The sequence below is a fragment of the Aspergillus pseudoviridinutans genome, assembly GCF_018340605.1.
Source record: "Aspergillus pseudoviridinutans IFM 55266 DNA, scaffold_6, whole genome shotgun sequence".
Taxonomy (NCBI): Eukaryota; Fungi; Ascomycota; class Eurotiomycetes; order Eurotiales; family Aspergillaceae; genus Aspergillus; species Aspergillus pseudoviridinutans.
Window position 1 is genome coordinate 819,353 of NW_025091286.1, and position 13,349 is coordinate 832,701.

At 48.8% G+C, this 13,349-nt stretch overlaps 3 protein-coding genes and 1 non-coding gene across 4 annotated transcripts; 1 reads left to right on the forward strand and 3 right to left on the reverse strand.

Annotated features, from left to right (window-relative positions):
- Window positions 1-321: 321 nt before the first annotated feature.
- Asppvi_008736 (autophagy protein 5) lies at window positions 322-1,404 on the forward strand (the record flags this gene model as incomplete). Its single annotated transcript, XM_043304602.1, has 3 exons — window positions 322-441; window positions 505-946; window positions 1,004-1,404. 3 exons carry the CDS (start codon window positions 322-324, stop codon window positions 1,402-1,404), a joined length of 963 nt encoding a protein of 320 aa, XP_043160537.1.
- Window positions 1,405-1,592: 188 nt separating this feature from the next.
- Asppvi_008737 lies at window positions 1,593-1,677 on the reverse strand. Its single transcript has one exon. It is a non-coding gene; the product is annotated as a tRNA-Thr (tRNA).
- A 375-nt stretch (window positions 1,678-2,052) lies between these two features.
- Window positions 2,053-5,893, reverse strand: Asppvi_008738 (NACHT and Ankyrin domain protein; the record flags this gene model as incomplete). The annotated part of the gene is made up of 6 exons (XM_043304603.1): window positions 2,053-4,324; window positions 4,397-4,951; window positions 5,012-5,036; window positions 5,092-5,283; window positions 5,336-5,400; window positions 5,466-5,893. 6 exons carry the CDS (start codon window positions 5,891-5,893, stop codon window positions 2,053-2,055), a joined length of 3,537 nt encoding a protein of 1,178 aa, XP_043160538.1.
- Window positions 5,894-7,360: 1,467 nt separating this feature from the next.
- Asppvi_008739 (SAM and PH domain-containing protein) lies at window positions 7,361-9,908 on the reverse strand (the record flags this gene model as incomplete). The annotated part of the gene is made up of 3 exons (XM_043304604.1): window positions 7,361-9,607; window positions 9,667-9,846; window positions 9,906-9,908. The coding sequence occupies 3 exons, from the start codon at window positions 9,906-9,908 to the stop codon at window positions 7,361-7,363; spliced, it is 2,430 nt and encodes an 809-aa protein (XP_043160539.1).
- Between the last annotated feature and the right edge of the window lie 3,441 nt (window positions 9,909-13,349).

The window sequence follows — 13,349 nt, forward strand, 5'->3', positions numbered from 1 at the left end:
GCAGTCATATCATGTCTACAAGTCCCGGACTTTTCAGGTTCATCTTTACCTTGGGACAAGCTCTTGATTGAATGACAATGCTATGAAAACTGCAAGCTCATCGACCGCTGTCAATAATGGTTCTGTTCTTGCTGCGGGGTTGTGCTTTCGTCTTTCAATGGTAGAAGTATATGTAGACCAAATCGATCTACATTGTCTTCGCTAAAGCGGCGTCTGTCTATCTCCAGGTATTACAAACTAGGTACCATCCGCGCGCTCTCAAATGTATCAGGGCTTCATGCTGACTTGTCGTAGGACGGATGAGGACATCCTTTGTCAAGGATGGAAACTCAAGCTTCTCTTAGCAGCATCCAAAGAGCTGTATGGGATGGAAAGCTCCCGTTGCAGATAACGCTTGCTTCGTCGGAGAGTCGAACCTATGACCAGACTGATCCCTATATTGTAATGATACCTCCTCGGCAAGCACTAATCCACATCATGTGCACGAAGCTAACGTAGGTTTAGATCGCTTGTCCGCGAATCTCGTATCTCCCATCATTACTGCCCAGGTTAAGGGCCTTCTTCTCACCATCACTGATTGAACCCAACTCGCAACCCCATGAGGGCTGGTTCTCCTTTGAAGGAGTCCCGCTGAAATGGCATCTCCCCGTCGGACTGCTGTATGACCTTTACGCGGGCGCAGACCCAGCGTCCAAGGGAACAAGGATTGATGAAACAGACCATCCCACCAGCAGCCTGAGCGATACGCTTCCCTGGCGGCTGACGGTGCATTTCAGCGACTGGCCCGACGAAGAGCTCGTCCGACTCGACGCAGACGGCATGGTCATGCACGACGCGTTCATCAACAGCGTCAAGGAGGCGGATTTTCTACGTAACGGTACCGCAAAGGGTATCATGACTCTCTCCAAAGAGGACTCGGCCGGATTATGGCAGGCCGTGCAAGATGGTATTTCACAGCATTTATCATACCCTATCTGCGCTTCAGTATGTTGACGATAAGTAGTGGATCTCCCCTCCTTTCAACGCATTTCGAATATCCTCCTCCCCCCGCCGAATCAACCATTCCGCAACGTCCCGATCCGGTTTTTCCTACCCCTATCCCCGGACTCGGGCTCCCCATCTCTTAAGATCGTGCAATCTCCACTGCCGCCTAGTATATCAGCCACAACGAATACAGGTCAATCGACCAATCTACGAAATAGCCCCCCCTCGCAAGTCCAAACGATAGGCTCCGCGTTGCACTGGCTACTTCCCAACCTCTTTCCTAGCCGGAGGACTCCTGTCCTGGCGAAACCGGTTCTGCACGGCGCGGCGGTGCCAATGTCTGCTCCAATCGAGGAGCTAGTAAGGTGTTGCGCATATGGGGATGGATGGGCCTATATCGTTATTAGAATGATGGGATGATTATGGGTTTGTTATTCCGAATGGTTACTCTAGCTAGATTGCATCTCCAATAATAATAGAGCATTTCTTGCATATTGAAACATACTACATCGTTATTGATATACATGTCAAAAGATGAAGTATCCGCCTTACAAAAATAAAAGCGAAATAGTAATCATTCTGGGTGATAAAAAAGTAAACAAAAATTATGCACCGACGCGGGATCGAACCGCGGACCTTTCCATAGGTCGTACACCATACGAGTGGAACGCTCTACCACTGAGCTATAGGTGCAATTCGTTACAGTGGGGCTTTGTTCTTCAATCTATCATGCTATTTTTCATTTACTGAAACACTTCCGTGCTGATTATCCTCTGCCAGATGTGCAGATTCACTACAACAAATGGACACGAACGAAACGTAGGCCGTATGCGCTACGAGGACTATGTACTTTAGGCAACTTTATGTCAAAAATGTTCCTTGCATATGCTATCGTCGATTCTTTATGCAGGCTCGATGAACTATATATGCGTGCATGACATGGGTATCATAATCGACGCAAGCGAACAGATCAACCGCCGCTTGGATGCACTTGACGCTCGCTAAATGAGAACAACCAAAGAGCACAAAGTCATACATGGGGGAAAAGAATAAAAAAGAGGAAAAGCGCTAAACTAGGATATACGGCTGGTCGCTCCCAACGAGCGTCGACTCTCCCGTCTCATCCTCCGAAAACTCACCATTCAGATCCTCCTCTATGATGGTGTCGGCGCTGTCTCGTCGCTTGGCCTCGAGTACCGGACGCAGGTGACCATGCTTGTCAAACCAAAGAACACCAAAGGGGTTCTTGCGTGCCAAGTCCAGGGCGGTGTTGCCGGCCGCCGAGCCATGTCCGTTAACCGCTTTCGCACTATCTGGCGCCTCCAAGGAAGTGTCAGCGCCTGCGTCTAGCAGGACTCTGAAGATTGATTCTCGCCCGCGTTCGGCGGCGAGGTGGAGTGCTGTTTTCCCTTCGTTAGTCATGGCGTTGATATCAGCGCCGAGCTTTAAGAGCAACGACACGAGAGACGTGCTCGGAGTGATGGCCAGGACTGCCAGATGAAGAGCGGTCTCGGTGGAAGCTGAAACAGAGCGCGAGTTGATATCGGCTCCGTGGCTCACAAGAAGATTGATATAGTCCGACGTCTTGTCGAAGGCAAGGTCGGAAACGCCTGTGCCTACATAAACTGCCTGGTGTAGCGGCATCCAGCCCTGACTAGAGATCGCCCCCACGTCGACACCATGGTCAAGAGCTATCCTGAGGATTTCGAGACAGTCTTGGTCAAGGGGCGGAGTGATGTGCAACAGAGTCTCGCCTTTTGCAGTCTCCACGTCGATCTTGGCTCCTTTTGCCAGCAGGAACTTGAACATATTGAGATTTCCGGACATGGCAGCACATTGGAGCGGTGTATAGCCTTGTGAAGTACGAGCTTCGATGTTTGCTCCTTGGGCGAGTAGTTTCGCGGCAGTTGACACATTGGAGGACTTTCTCGCTTCTTCATGAAGCAGGGTTTCACCTTTTTTATTCCACGAGTTGATGTTTGCTCCGCCAATGAGCAATAGATCAAATGCGATCCAGTGACCTTCATGGGCTGCAAGCTGTAATGCTGTGAACCCAGAGAGACACCGAGCTTCTACCTGGGCCCCGCGCTGAAGGAGCAACGCGATTGCTTCACAATTGTCCATCTTTGCGGCTAGCTGTAGAGGTGTGAATCCATCTTCGTTCGTCATGTCAATCGTCGCGCCTCTATCAAGGAGAAAAAGAATGATTCGAGGCCTTCTCCATTCCACAGCAAGATGGAGAGCCGTGTCTCCAGTGCGAATATTCCGTATGTCCACGTCAACCTTGTTCTTGACGAGTAGTGGAACTGTCGCTTCATCGGTGGCGGTCCCAACGGCCAGCTGCAGTCCAGTTGCGCCTTGTTTGTTGGCTATTTGTGAATTAACATGGCGTGAAAGCAACAATTTCATTGCCTTTCTTTGCCCGTATTCTGTGGCTAGGTGCAACGCCGTGCTACCATCCCCGGTGACTGCATTCCCCTCGGCACCATTATCAAGCAGAAAGTCGACCATTTCATCATTGCCTCGGTAGGCCGCGCAATGGAGCGGTGTGATTCTTAGCGAGTTGTCGTTGGCGTCAACATGAGCGCCTTGCACCAACAGGCGCTTAAATTTTCCGGAAATACCAAAGAAGGCGAGGATATGTAGCGCGCTCCAGTCATCGGGGTATTTTCCAAGGCCAAGCTCAGCCGGCAACCTCTTGTCCCTGATCAAGCCCATAACAGGGGGCCGCCTCCAAAGTAGCTTATTGAGGAATGTCTTGATCAAGACCTGGATTGCCTGTTCATCCTCTGCTACCTCTCGCGCATGATAGCCCCAGTATGTGGCAGCGTAGCTAAGGAAGCCGCCACTTGAGCTACGAGGTGTCGTCCCTCCGGTATAGTAGCAGTCGTCGACAACTTCATCCGGAATGATGGCCGTCAGGCAGACTTCCGCAATGTCTCTCTGAGCGAATGGGAAGAAAACTCGAGCCGCTGTTCCATTCAAGTATTCCTTTGCAGTCTTATGTACGAAGCGAACGCTGCCCGTCACGGCATCCACGGTAAGAAGTCCCGCGCTTTGGGTCTGCAAAGACTGCTCAAAGCTGACAGTTTCGTCCTTGTCTGCACTGGCAGTGTTGCCTTGCGTGGCAGTCTGGAGTTCCGCAACGGAAAGTGGCCTCAAGGCATACAATGTCCAGTATACGTGGCGAGTGGCGGTTGGATTCTGGCTCACTACCTGTTTCATCGCCTCTCCATATGCCTCGCTCAAGCTCTCCGGTAGGTGCATAAGAGCTCTTTCAAGCAGACTTTTATCGGTATAGCGAGAGAGTAGGTCCAGATGTATTTTTGCTAAGAGGAAACTGCATGAATACCATGATCAGCCAAAAGAATTGCTATGCTCAATCAATCAATCACTCATATCGACCACTTACATATCACGACTTTTTTCCATTACTGAGCGGACGACGTCTCGTCGCAGTTGAACACCAGCAGGCTCGTCATTACAGAGGTTCTTAAGTGCAGCATCGTTTTGTATTCGAGAAAGTGTATAGAGTCGGAGATCGTCCGGCGATGGCACTATGCTCACGTATGCCGAATCTTTGTCTATCTGGTTAGCCTCCCGCAAGGTAACCAGGAGCTGAGCTTGGTCGGGAAGCTTCTGAAGCCTTGTTAGAATACGCTCCTTATCCGAAAATCCATCCAGACCATCAACGATGAAGAAGACTTTTGAGAATCGGTTCACTTCGGCGCGGATGGCATTCTGATAAGCTTTGGGCGATGCTCTCCCTTTGGTCACGGACTCGGAGTAATAGAGATCTGACGTTGCGTAGGAAAGACTGCGTTTGCGATAGACGAGTTGCGCAAGGATGTTTTGGAGCAGACCCATGGAACTTTGTTCCTTCTCTTTCTCGTCTTGACAAAATATGAACACAGTTGCAACGTCGGGAGAGGCAAAAGTTCTCTGTAGGGTGTCGATGATGGCAGACCTATCACCGTTAGCATACTTTCCTTTTCTCCCGGGATCATTCTCAGTGGACTAAACTCACGATATAAAGGTCTTTCCAGCGCCGGCTAACACGAGCAATCAGCATCGAAGAGCAGACGTGGCATGGGGAGAACCACTTACGAGGACCAACACAGTACAATGTCCGGAAAGCGCCAAGCAGCCATTGTTTGTATTGAGGGTTATCGAAGATCCACCGGCAAGTCCCCTGAAGCCGTCGATTGCATAAATCTGCGAGAGTGATGAAATGCTCCGAGGATAATCGACTTGTCATACCAAGGGCATCTTCTTCAAACTGTAGATCAACTTTAGGTCCTAGAACGAGTCAACATCAGTCTCTCACAGAAAGGAGTAACTGACGACATACCAGAATCTACATCCCGGCACATCCTAAGATTATCTCTGATCTCCCTTTCTAGAGAAGTTCGCTCACTATCACATAAATCGATCTGGTTAGCCCACGACCGCCTCACATTAGCATCAAGGACCAAACCAACCACGAATCAGGCTGCATAGACAGCAACAATAGAATTTTGTATTGCTCCAGACGCGGCAGGAACGTGCCACCAAGTAAATACTTTCGGAAATAATATACGCTCACACCCCCCGGCTGAAAATAAAGCTCGACGGCCTTGAGCGTGGAACTGAACCACTCGAGCAGCTCGGTGATTGCACTGAGTCGCGCAGGATGCACGAACCATTTCTCCTCGCCCCAGCTGATCTGGTCTTTAACCCGGTATAGAAGATCTAGGATATCAACCATCACTGAGAGAGTCTTTTGCGACGATTCATGGGTGTCTCTGCCGCTGCTGAGACAGCGGATGACGATGCGTGTGGATTGGGTGATCTGGGCGAGCCCTTCGCGGACAGAGTGGACGGTCACCGTTTCGGTTCCCGTGTTTCGCTCGACATTGCTCTTGTCCATCTCCTCGTCTTCTCTATCGGCGCAATATTCTTGAGTGTAATGACATTGATACAATGAAGTGAATGTGCAGCACAAGTTGGAGACGATGAGGTCGTGGGTGGTGGTTGTTTTTCGGTCAGTTGTGGTTGATGTCAAGTGAGCTCTTCCCTCCTCAGAATTGAAATGAGACCAAATGGGCTTATGGCCAATTAGTCTTAATTTTTTCTAGATTATATTAGCACAATTAAGATCTTGACTATGATAAGGGCCAGTTAGTGTCCATGGTTATCAACTTTGTTAGCTGTTCTGACTTATAACAGCTGGTTCCCCTCCTCTCCCCAGCCGCCGACTGTACATACTGGTGGCTGATCACACACAAAGCTGCGTCTATTGGCTGTACAGGCTGCACTGATATTTTCGGGAATAGAGACCTTGCTCTTAGAAGCTGTGCCTTAACCCATAATAATAATTTCTTCTCTAATGATCTCTCTGCACCAGGTAATGAAGAGCCAGTGTCCAACTTTCTCGGTCCAGTCTTACAGTACTTGCGATAGCACCAACATCTCGTTTAAATTCAAATAGTATCTACCTTATTCCTACAACACACCTTGGAGCTCCAGCAAAACCAAAGCTAACAACCTCTACACTAGCGACCAATCCAAGATTTGAGACCTAATCGAGAATCATCCCATTGTAGAAGCGGGGAACCGCTCGACTTCCCCTGCGGCGTAGTTACGATCAACGCTCGCTGTTTAAGCCCTCCACTCTCCGCCAGCTGTTAAGCGCCGAGCTGGGACGGACACTCTTCCACGCAGCCAATAGCCGCAGAGTTCGTGTATAACTTAGTGACAGGAGCCTGCAGCATGATCACACTCGGTTTGAAGACAAGCCAGTCGTTGATTGCTGAAGCCCGGAAGTGTTGGGTGTTGCGCTGGTTAGCTATCTAAAGTACTGGATCGTCTCTACCATAGAATTCGGTCTCTTCATATCGGTTTGCTAAAGCTAGGATATTTTCTCAGGCTCTAGTTTAGCCCACAGCGTACGGGGTAGATTTTGTTGGGAAAAGAGTTGGTGGTTTGCATATTCACAGTTAGAATTTTTCTCATCCAAACCTATATAGGTATCCATTGCAGAAAAATTCCATGTTAAGCAGTATGAGAACCAGCTCAGACTGCCAACAACATTATGTATGGCCAATACATCAAGCTGAGCGTGAGCCCTTAGCTGACTGAAATGTATCCCTTCTAGCGAATTGTCTGTCCGATGTGTAGACAAAGGAAATAACGCTTGATGTGCGAAATAAAGAACACAGAAATGCCACCAGTTCGTCAAGCAGATTCGTCAAGTCGTAATCTTTGCGTGAAAAATGAATTTGGAAAAAGAGACACCCCTCGAGGGGAGAACAGGGTGTGAAAGAACAACTCAGGGGGTATATTCAAACATATAGGAAAAGGAAGAACATTCATAGAGACTGTGGTAGTCATACATTTAAAGGGGATTACCGTTCAGATTAACGGTAGCTCCACTTTCGCGACCTCGTCGCAGTGCTTTGGCGAGCATCAGCTCTCTCATCCAGTCAATACGCTCATCTCGGGTCTTCACGGCAAAGTGATGCGCCTTGGAACCCTGAGTAAAGATGTTCTTGCGATCGTTGCTCCCATTAGGAGAAGGGATCAGAGAGAAAGCAAAGGCGGTTTCGCCTTGGGTGTTATCCTTGCGCTTCAAGACTGTCTTCTTGAAAGCGGCGGTCAACTTGGAACTGGACGCAAGAGATGAACACGCAACGGCATAGTCATCCACATCAATATATTCAAGAGCCTTCGAGTCACGTCGAGAAGCGTCCTCGTCTGAGTACATAGCTAGCTGAGTACCCCTCAAGGTGAAATGGTGATCCTCCCACTCGTGACGCAGGAGGCGGGTCGTCTTGCGCTTTTTCATCCAACCACTGTGAATGATACCATTGGCGTGGTGACCACCAGGGCTAAAGGGAGTCTTGCAGTGGGCAGCTCGGGGGGTTCGATCAAGATCTTCAGGAGTATCAATAGGCCCGAGAGCCTCGACTTCGTCCAGAGGACAAAGTGCGGTATTGTTCTGGTGAGAAGGCTGTCTGCGATGATTCTCTCCCTTGGTGGATGCCGGCCGTGAAATCGGATCGGGCATGTCATAACCTTGATTGCCAAAGCGCATATTCGGCGGAACTGACTGTGAGCAGTTCCGAGCAACTGGACCCAATGGGATAGCCGTAACAGGGACATCCATCTCGGAAAATGGTGTAGTTTGTCCGTAATGAGGATCTTGCCGATAGTAGTCAGAGGGAGAAGCTATAGAGGAATATGGGTTGGGCGACGTTTGAGGGTTGGGTAGACCAAAGAGCTGCTTTTTGCGCAGAACGGATGGAGTGATGGTACGCTGGGCCGAGTAATTTGGGGACATAGTCAAGCTTGCCAATGAGTTGTGGGTGCTGGGAATCCGAAGCTTAGGAAGATGACGAAGATTCTCGGCGAGACTGGCATTCGCCTTCGCGGAATTAGGCGAATCCGACTCGGGAGAGGGGAAGAACTCCCTGGGTGGAGTGGCAGGATCATTCACTGGCTGAAGTCTGCTCAAGCGTTGGAAATTCAAGAAGTTGCGCACATTCTCCTGGGGATCTCTGGGTCGCACGTCACTGAGCTTCTCCTTGGAGAGCTGAAATTCGGGGGCCTGGTTGGGCCCCAGAACATCGGACGACGCAATAACAGAGGGGGTCACATCTGACTTGGGGGTCTTCGCTATGGCCTGTGCAGTAGCAGCATTGCCTGGATCGCCGGTGACAATTACAGAGCCGCCGATGGAGTCGATTGGGAGCCCCTTGGCTAAGCGAGCCAATTTGGCCTGTTGCTTCTGCCATTTGCGACAGTTCTCTCCCTTAGAACAGGTGTGCATTCGCGGCAACAGTTGCTCAATTGCGACAATGGAGACTGAGTCCTCGGGCACAATATCGGATCCTTGCCGGCGCTTGTGGCGACGACGCTGCTTGTGCTGCTTGTTTCTGGAACCCGGGCGCTCTTCGTCAGTGATGGGGCTTGTACAACAATTGGTACCAACGTCCGCGGCAGTTGTTTGAGGTGTCGAGGTGTCCTCACGAGATGAAGGATCCCATGCGGCCTGAACGTCATTGACAGAAAGCGATGCACTGTTTTTGAGCTGTCGGATGGAGGTCATCAGGCGGTGCCGCTTCCCGAAAGACTGGATATCAAGTTCCTTGAGGTCGTCGGCCTGAAGCTCGAGAAGGATAGCACCAGATATGTCGTTGATGAAGAACTTTTCAACGATACTGTCCTCGAAACCCAGCTGAAGCATCCACATGACGACATCTTGAGGCGACCAGCTTGCGACATTGGTGTTTGAAGGCTCCGAAGTGCGGTCGTTCGACGTTACCGTCTCAGGCCGCGTTTCACTTTTCGTCTGCTTCATAGGGTTCAGTGGGACAGGGGTGTCTCGTCTCTCAGGTTCCAGCTTGGAGGCGGAGCTGTAGAGAGGAGTCGTGGCACTGAGCGGGGCATCTTCCACAATCAGCTCGACTTCCACAGACTGCTCTTTCGAGGGGGTGGAATCGGCCGAAAGTCTGAAAAGATGTGGTCCTACAGGACCAGCCACCGGGTTCTCATCGATGTGAAAATGGAAGCCTGTAAGACCTGTGGAGTCGGGGGTCTTGATGTCATCTGGGGTGGAGGCTGTCGTTACACTGCCAGTAAGCTGATCAATCGCATTAGTCAATTTTACCACCGGCAACTGGCTCATTGTGAAATACTCACAGATCCAGAGCTTCGGTGTCCTGGACCAAAGGAGTAGTCCTCGTAGGAGTCGGACTCAAAATCCGTGTCCAGAATCTCAGTTGTGTCTGAAAGAGGCCGGGGGTATGGCGATTGGGTATGTAGAAGTTTTTCACGAGTTTGAAGCAACTGAAGAGTTGCTTGAGTCGCCGTTTGTGTGGCCTATGAGTACAATTAGCCAATGATCTCTTATACCTTCCAAGAAGTCAATGAAGGCATACCATTTTGAGTGCCAGAAGACGGAAGAGCTAAGGGCTCTGTGGGCCAGCCAACTATCGTCTTCGATTCAACTCAACAGCTGGTATTGCTGAGGAGAGGAGAGAATGGCCACTTTGGTAGACGAGGAAATCCAAAGTATTAGTAGGAGCAGGGAGGGATCGGAGAAAGGACACAGAGTTGCTAGAGAATAAGCGCCCTTGACTCCGGAATTGTGGTAAAATTAGGTTGGATACAGATGGTGAGACTCGAGGCAGGAGGGGGGCGGTTGACAAGTATATGTAAGTATACTGGCGGCAGTCCGAACCTCTTCTGGCGATGAGACAAAAAAAGAACAAGCCACCAGCAGAGAGAAGAGAACGAATGGATGTATCAGTGACTGTATAACGGCCATCGGAGTGGATACCTTCGCAGAAGGAATGTGACGATTTCGGCCTGCAGCTGCATGAAGAGGGGAGCCCCGGAATATGAGGGATTGATGGCATCGTGGACTCTCATTCGCTGCTTTGCAGGAGATTAAAGGGCACCAGTGGTCGAGGAAGCGCCCATCCCGGACTACACCCTTTGGTTGGTTGGGAGCCAAGGTCAAGGCACTTGAGGAAGGGAAGAAATGAACGATGACAGGCTGGGAGGGATGACGCTACTGCTGTGATTACTGATGACAGAAGGCGCTAAGGCAGGATCCCTAGATTTAATCACATTTTCTGCCACTAAATCAACTGATGAGTATCGCAAGAGCGATAAATATAGATACTTGAAGGACAATTAACTCGGATTAAGTTGTGATATCGATGATTAATTGTTCTAGGAATAGTATTTTGCTAAAGATCCGTCACACCCATTTGCGGACGACTTTTCTGTACCCCTCACCTAACTTTCGTGCACAGTAGATTCACAACCATACGTTCATGGAAGCAAGTGACCTTGCTCGGTAGCGTGTTACAGCTTATGATAGTCGGCTCCTCAGTGCCAATCAATATATGCCTCATTTAGGAAAGGTATCAAGGATTGGGTATGGGCTCCCCAAAACGATAGTAACAGCCTCGAACTATTGAATCTTCCTATATAACCTGCCGCACATCCCGTGCGATTAAAATGTTTCTTCAATTTCAGAGACTTCACACGAAGTTAGAAGCAACTAAGAAACGCCAAGGAAAGACTCGAGTCTGATGGGAAGTCCACCTGTCAACTCACCAAACTCGTCTAAGTACCCGATGCACGCAAGAAACCTGGCTGCATCTTATTTTCTTACCTGGTAAATCTACATAGATGCTCCCGTCAAGATTAAGCGAGCGATTACATGGCCGTGGCAAGGTTATATCATGCTTGATCCAGGAGGTTCCAATGACAGGACTTATCACCGTACATAATTCTTCAAGGCCCTCGAGGATGTCGATTGGGGGAAGATATTTTGTCGGTGTGCCAGATTGCGGTATGTACATGCAGGAGAGTTCGAACTGACTCAGGCAGAAACCGACTGCCCAGTTTCTTTTCTTTCCTTCCCCTCCACGATACTACCCTACTTATCAGTCCACAAATTCTCAGCTGATAGTACATGAGACGGGGTAATCTCCCAGAAGATGTTTCTCCAAGACATGGAGCTTGAAGACCTCCACAGGATTTTAGCAGAGATTTAGATCTGGGCGGAGGTGGCTCCTGCTCAGACGGATATTGTTACATCGAACTCGATAGTCTCGGCAGCATACAGATTGCTGGTCATATACACTGTAACCTCGATCTTTGTCCCGTCATGGATAGATTGTTGTCAGGAAACATTTGTTCTGTGAAGCCGAAGAACATCATCCTAGTAATCCCACATTTTCTTTTGTCCTTATGCTACTAGCAATAAGTGCGTCCCAACTTTATCAGACTTTGTCAAGAAGCCTTACATAATGTACTCCGTTTGAGAGTCACAGAGGAATATACGTTCCCTTCAGGAAGATGATGCGTAGCAGGTTTTGATGTTAAATGGAACACTATTCATGGAGCCGATCCGCTGCGTGCACACCGTCTTGCTTGTCGGGATCTAGAAACATGTACAAAGATGCAAGTCACCTGTAACAATCAGGCGAAGGAGCTTCATCAGAAGTCTTCAAACAAAGTCCACATGGCTAATTTGGCCCAAAACACGCGACAAGAGCGTCAAATCCAACCTCACTTTCGCATAAGCTCAATGGGAACGCATTGATCTGAGGCTAAAGTGATCTCAAGTTCGGCGTCTATCTTGTGTCAACAGACGATAAACTTGAATCTATAACCACAGCAATCCTGAAACAAGATTCAAGAGAAGGAGCTTAATGCGAATTTGCTATTGACTACGGAGAGACTTTGCCGACTATCTCGCAGAATGTTGCTAATTATGTAGCTATTCGCGCTGAAGTTGAGTGCAGCAGAGGACCACTTCTAAGAAAGTGTGAGATAACTTAGGTAATCCAGGGCATGAAGTAGCCATATCGAAGATCTATTAATAGTGGAATCAATGGTTAAGTCAACTGAATCATGGCGGTTACAGGAACAATCAATCAATCAAGGTCAAAATCAGTGCAAATTAGTATGAAGTACGTGTTATTGGCACTTGTTACCTCTCACTCTGCGCCTATTTACCTAAATTTCTGTCGTGCTTTGCAAATACTACCGCCAGATTGAGCAATTAAGGAGCATTTCTAATGCAAGCTGGCGGTTAAATGTTGCTAATTAAGGTGATAGTATACAATTTGCGAGATCCACTCCTTCACTAATGGCTGGTCATTATTGGATTGTCCTCAATTTTTGAGCTTGCTTTAGTGTCGCCGCTAAATTGACCGAACCACTGGTGACTGGATCTGATAGCCAATAAAATATCAAAATATAAAGCTTGGCATGCAGCAGCAGCCGCCCGTTCACAGCCGAACAATCTAACATCGTTTCAACAGTCGCTGGATGGCCCTCCAGAAAGAAAAAATGTCTAATATGAAACAGTCAGTGGCCAATAAGCTCGCATTCTCTTTCCGTTTATTTGTTTCCGAATGAAACTGGGACCAGAATATTCCTTACATATGCAATGTTAGCGATATTTGGATACTCTGTATATGCTGGAGGTCATCGTTGCTTGGACTCTAGAGAAGAATGATTGATGAGGATTGATCGCAAGAATGTAGGATCTCTATGTAGCACGGAGACTTAAGCCCGGACCTCGAAAAATGCCATAGAAATGGAGGGCCAATAGACTGTAGGTCTGTCTGCGAGAACGTCACTGAGTAGACTTTACCAACCAGGGTCTCTGCAAATCATATCAAGGTATCATGCTCTATCATCGACTTAGCAGCCGCTGTGCTAGTCGCTAGCTGCAGACCCCAGCGAGGGACCCTGGTCTCCAAGTTTCCAAATTGATACCACCAAATTGGCAACAACCCCAGGCTCAAGTTGGCTAATCTCACCTTTTTTCCCCACTAAGAAAAGTAAATGTTCCC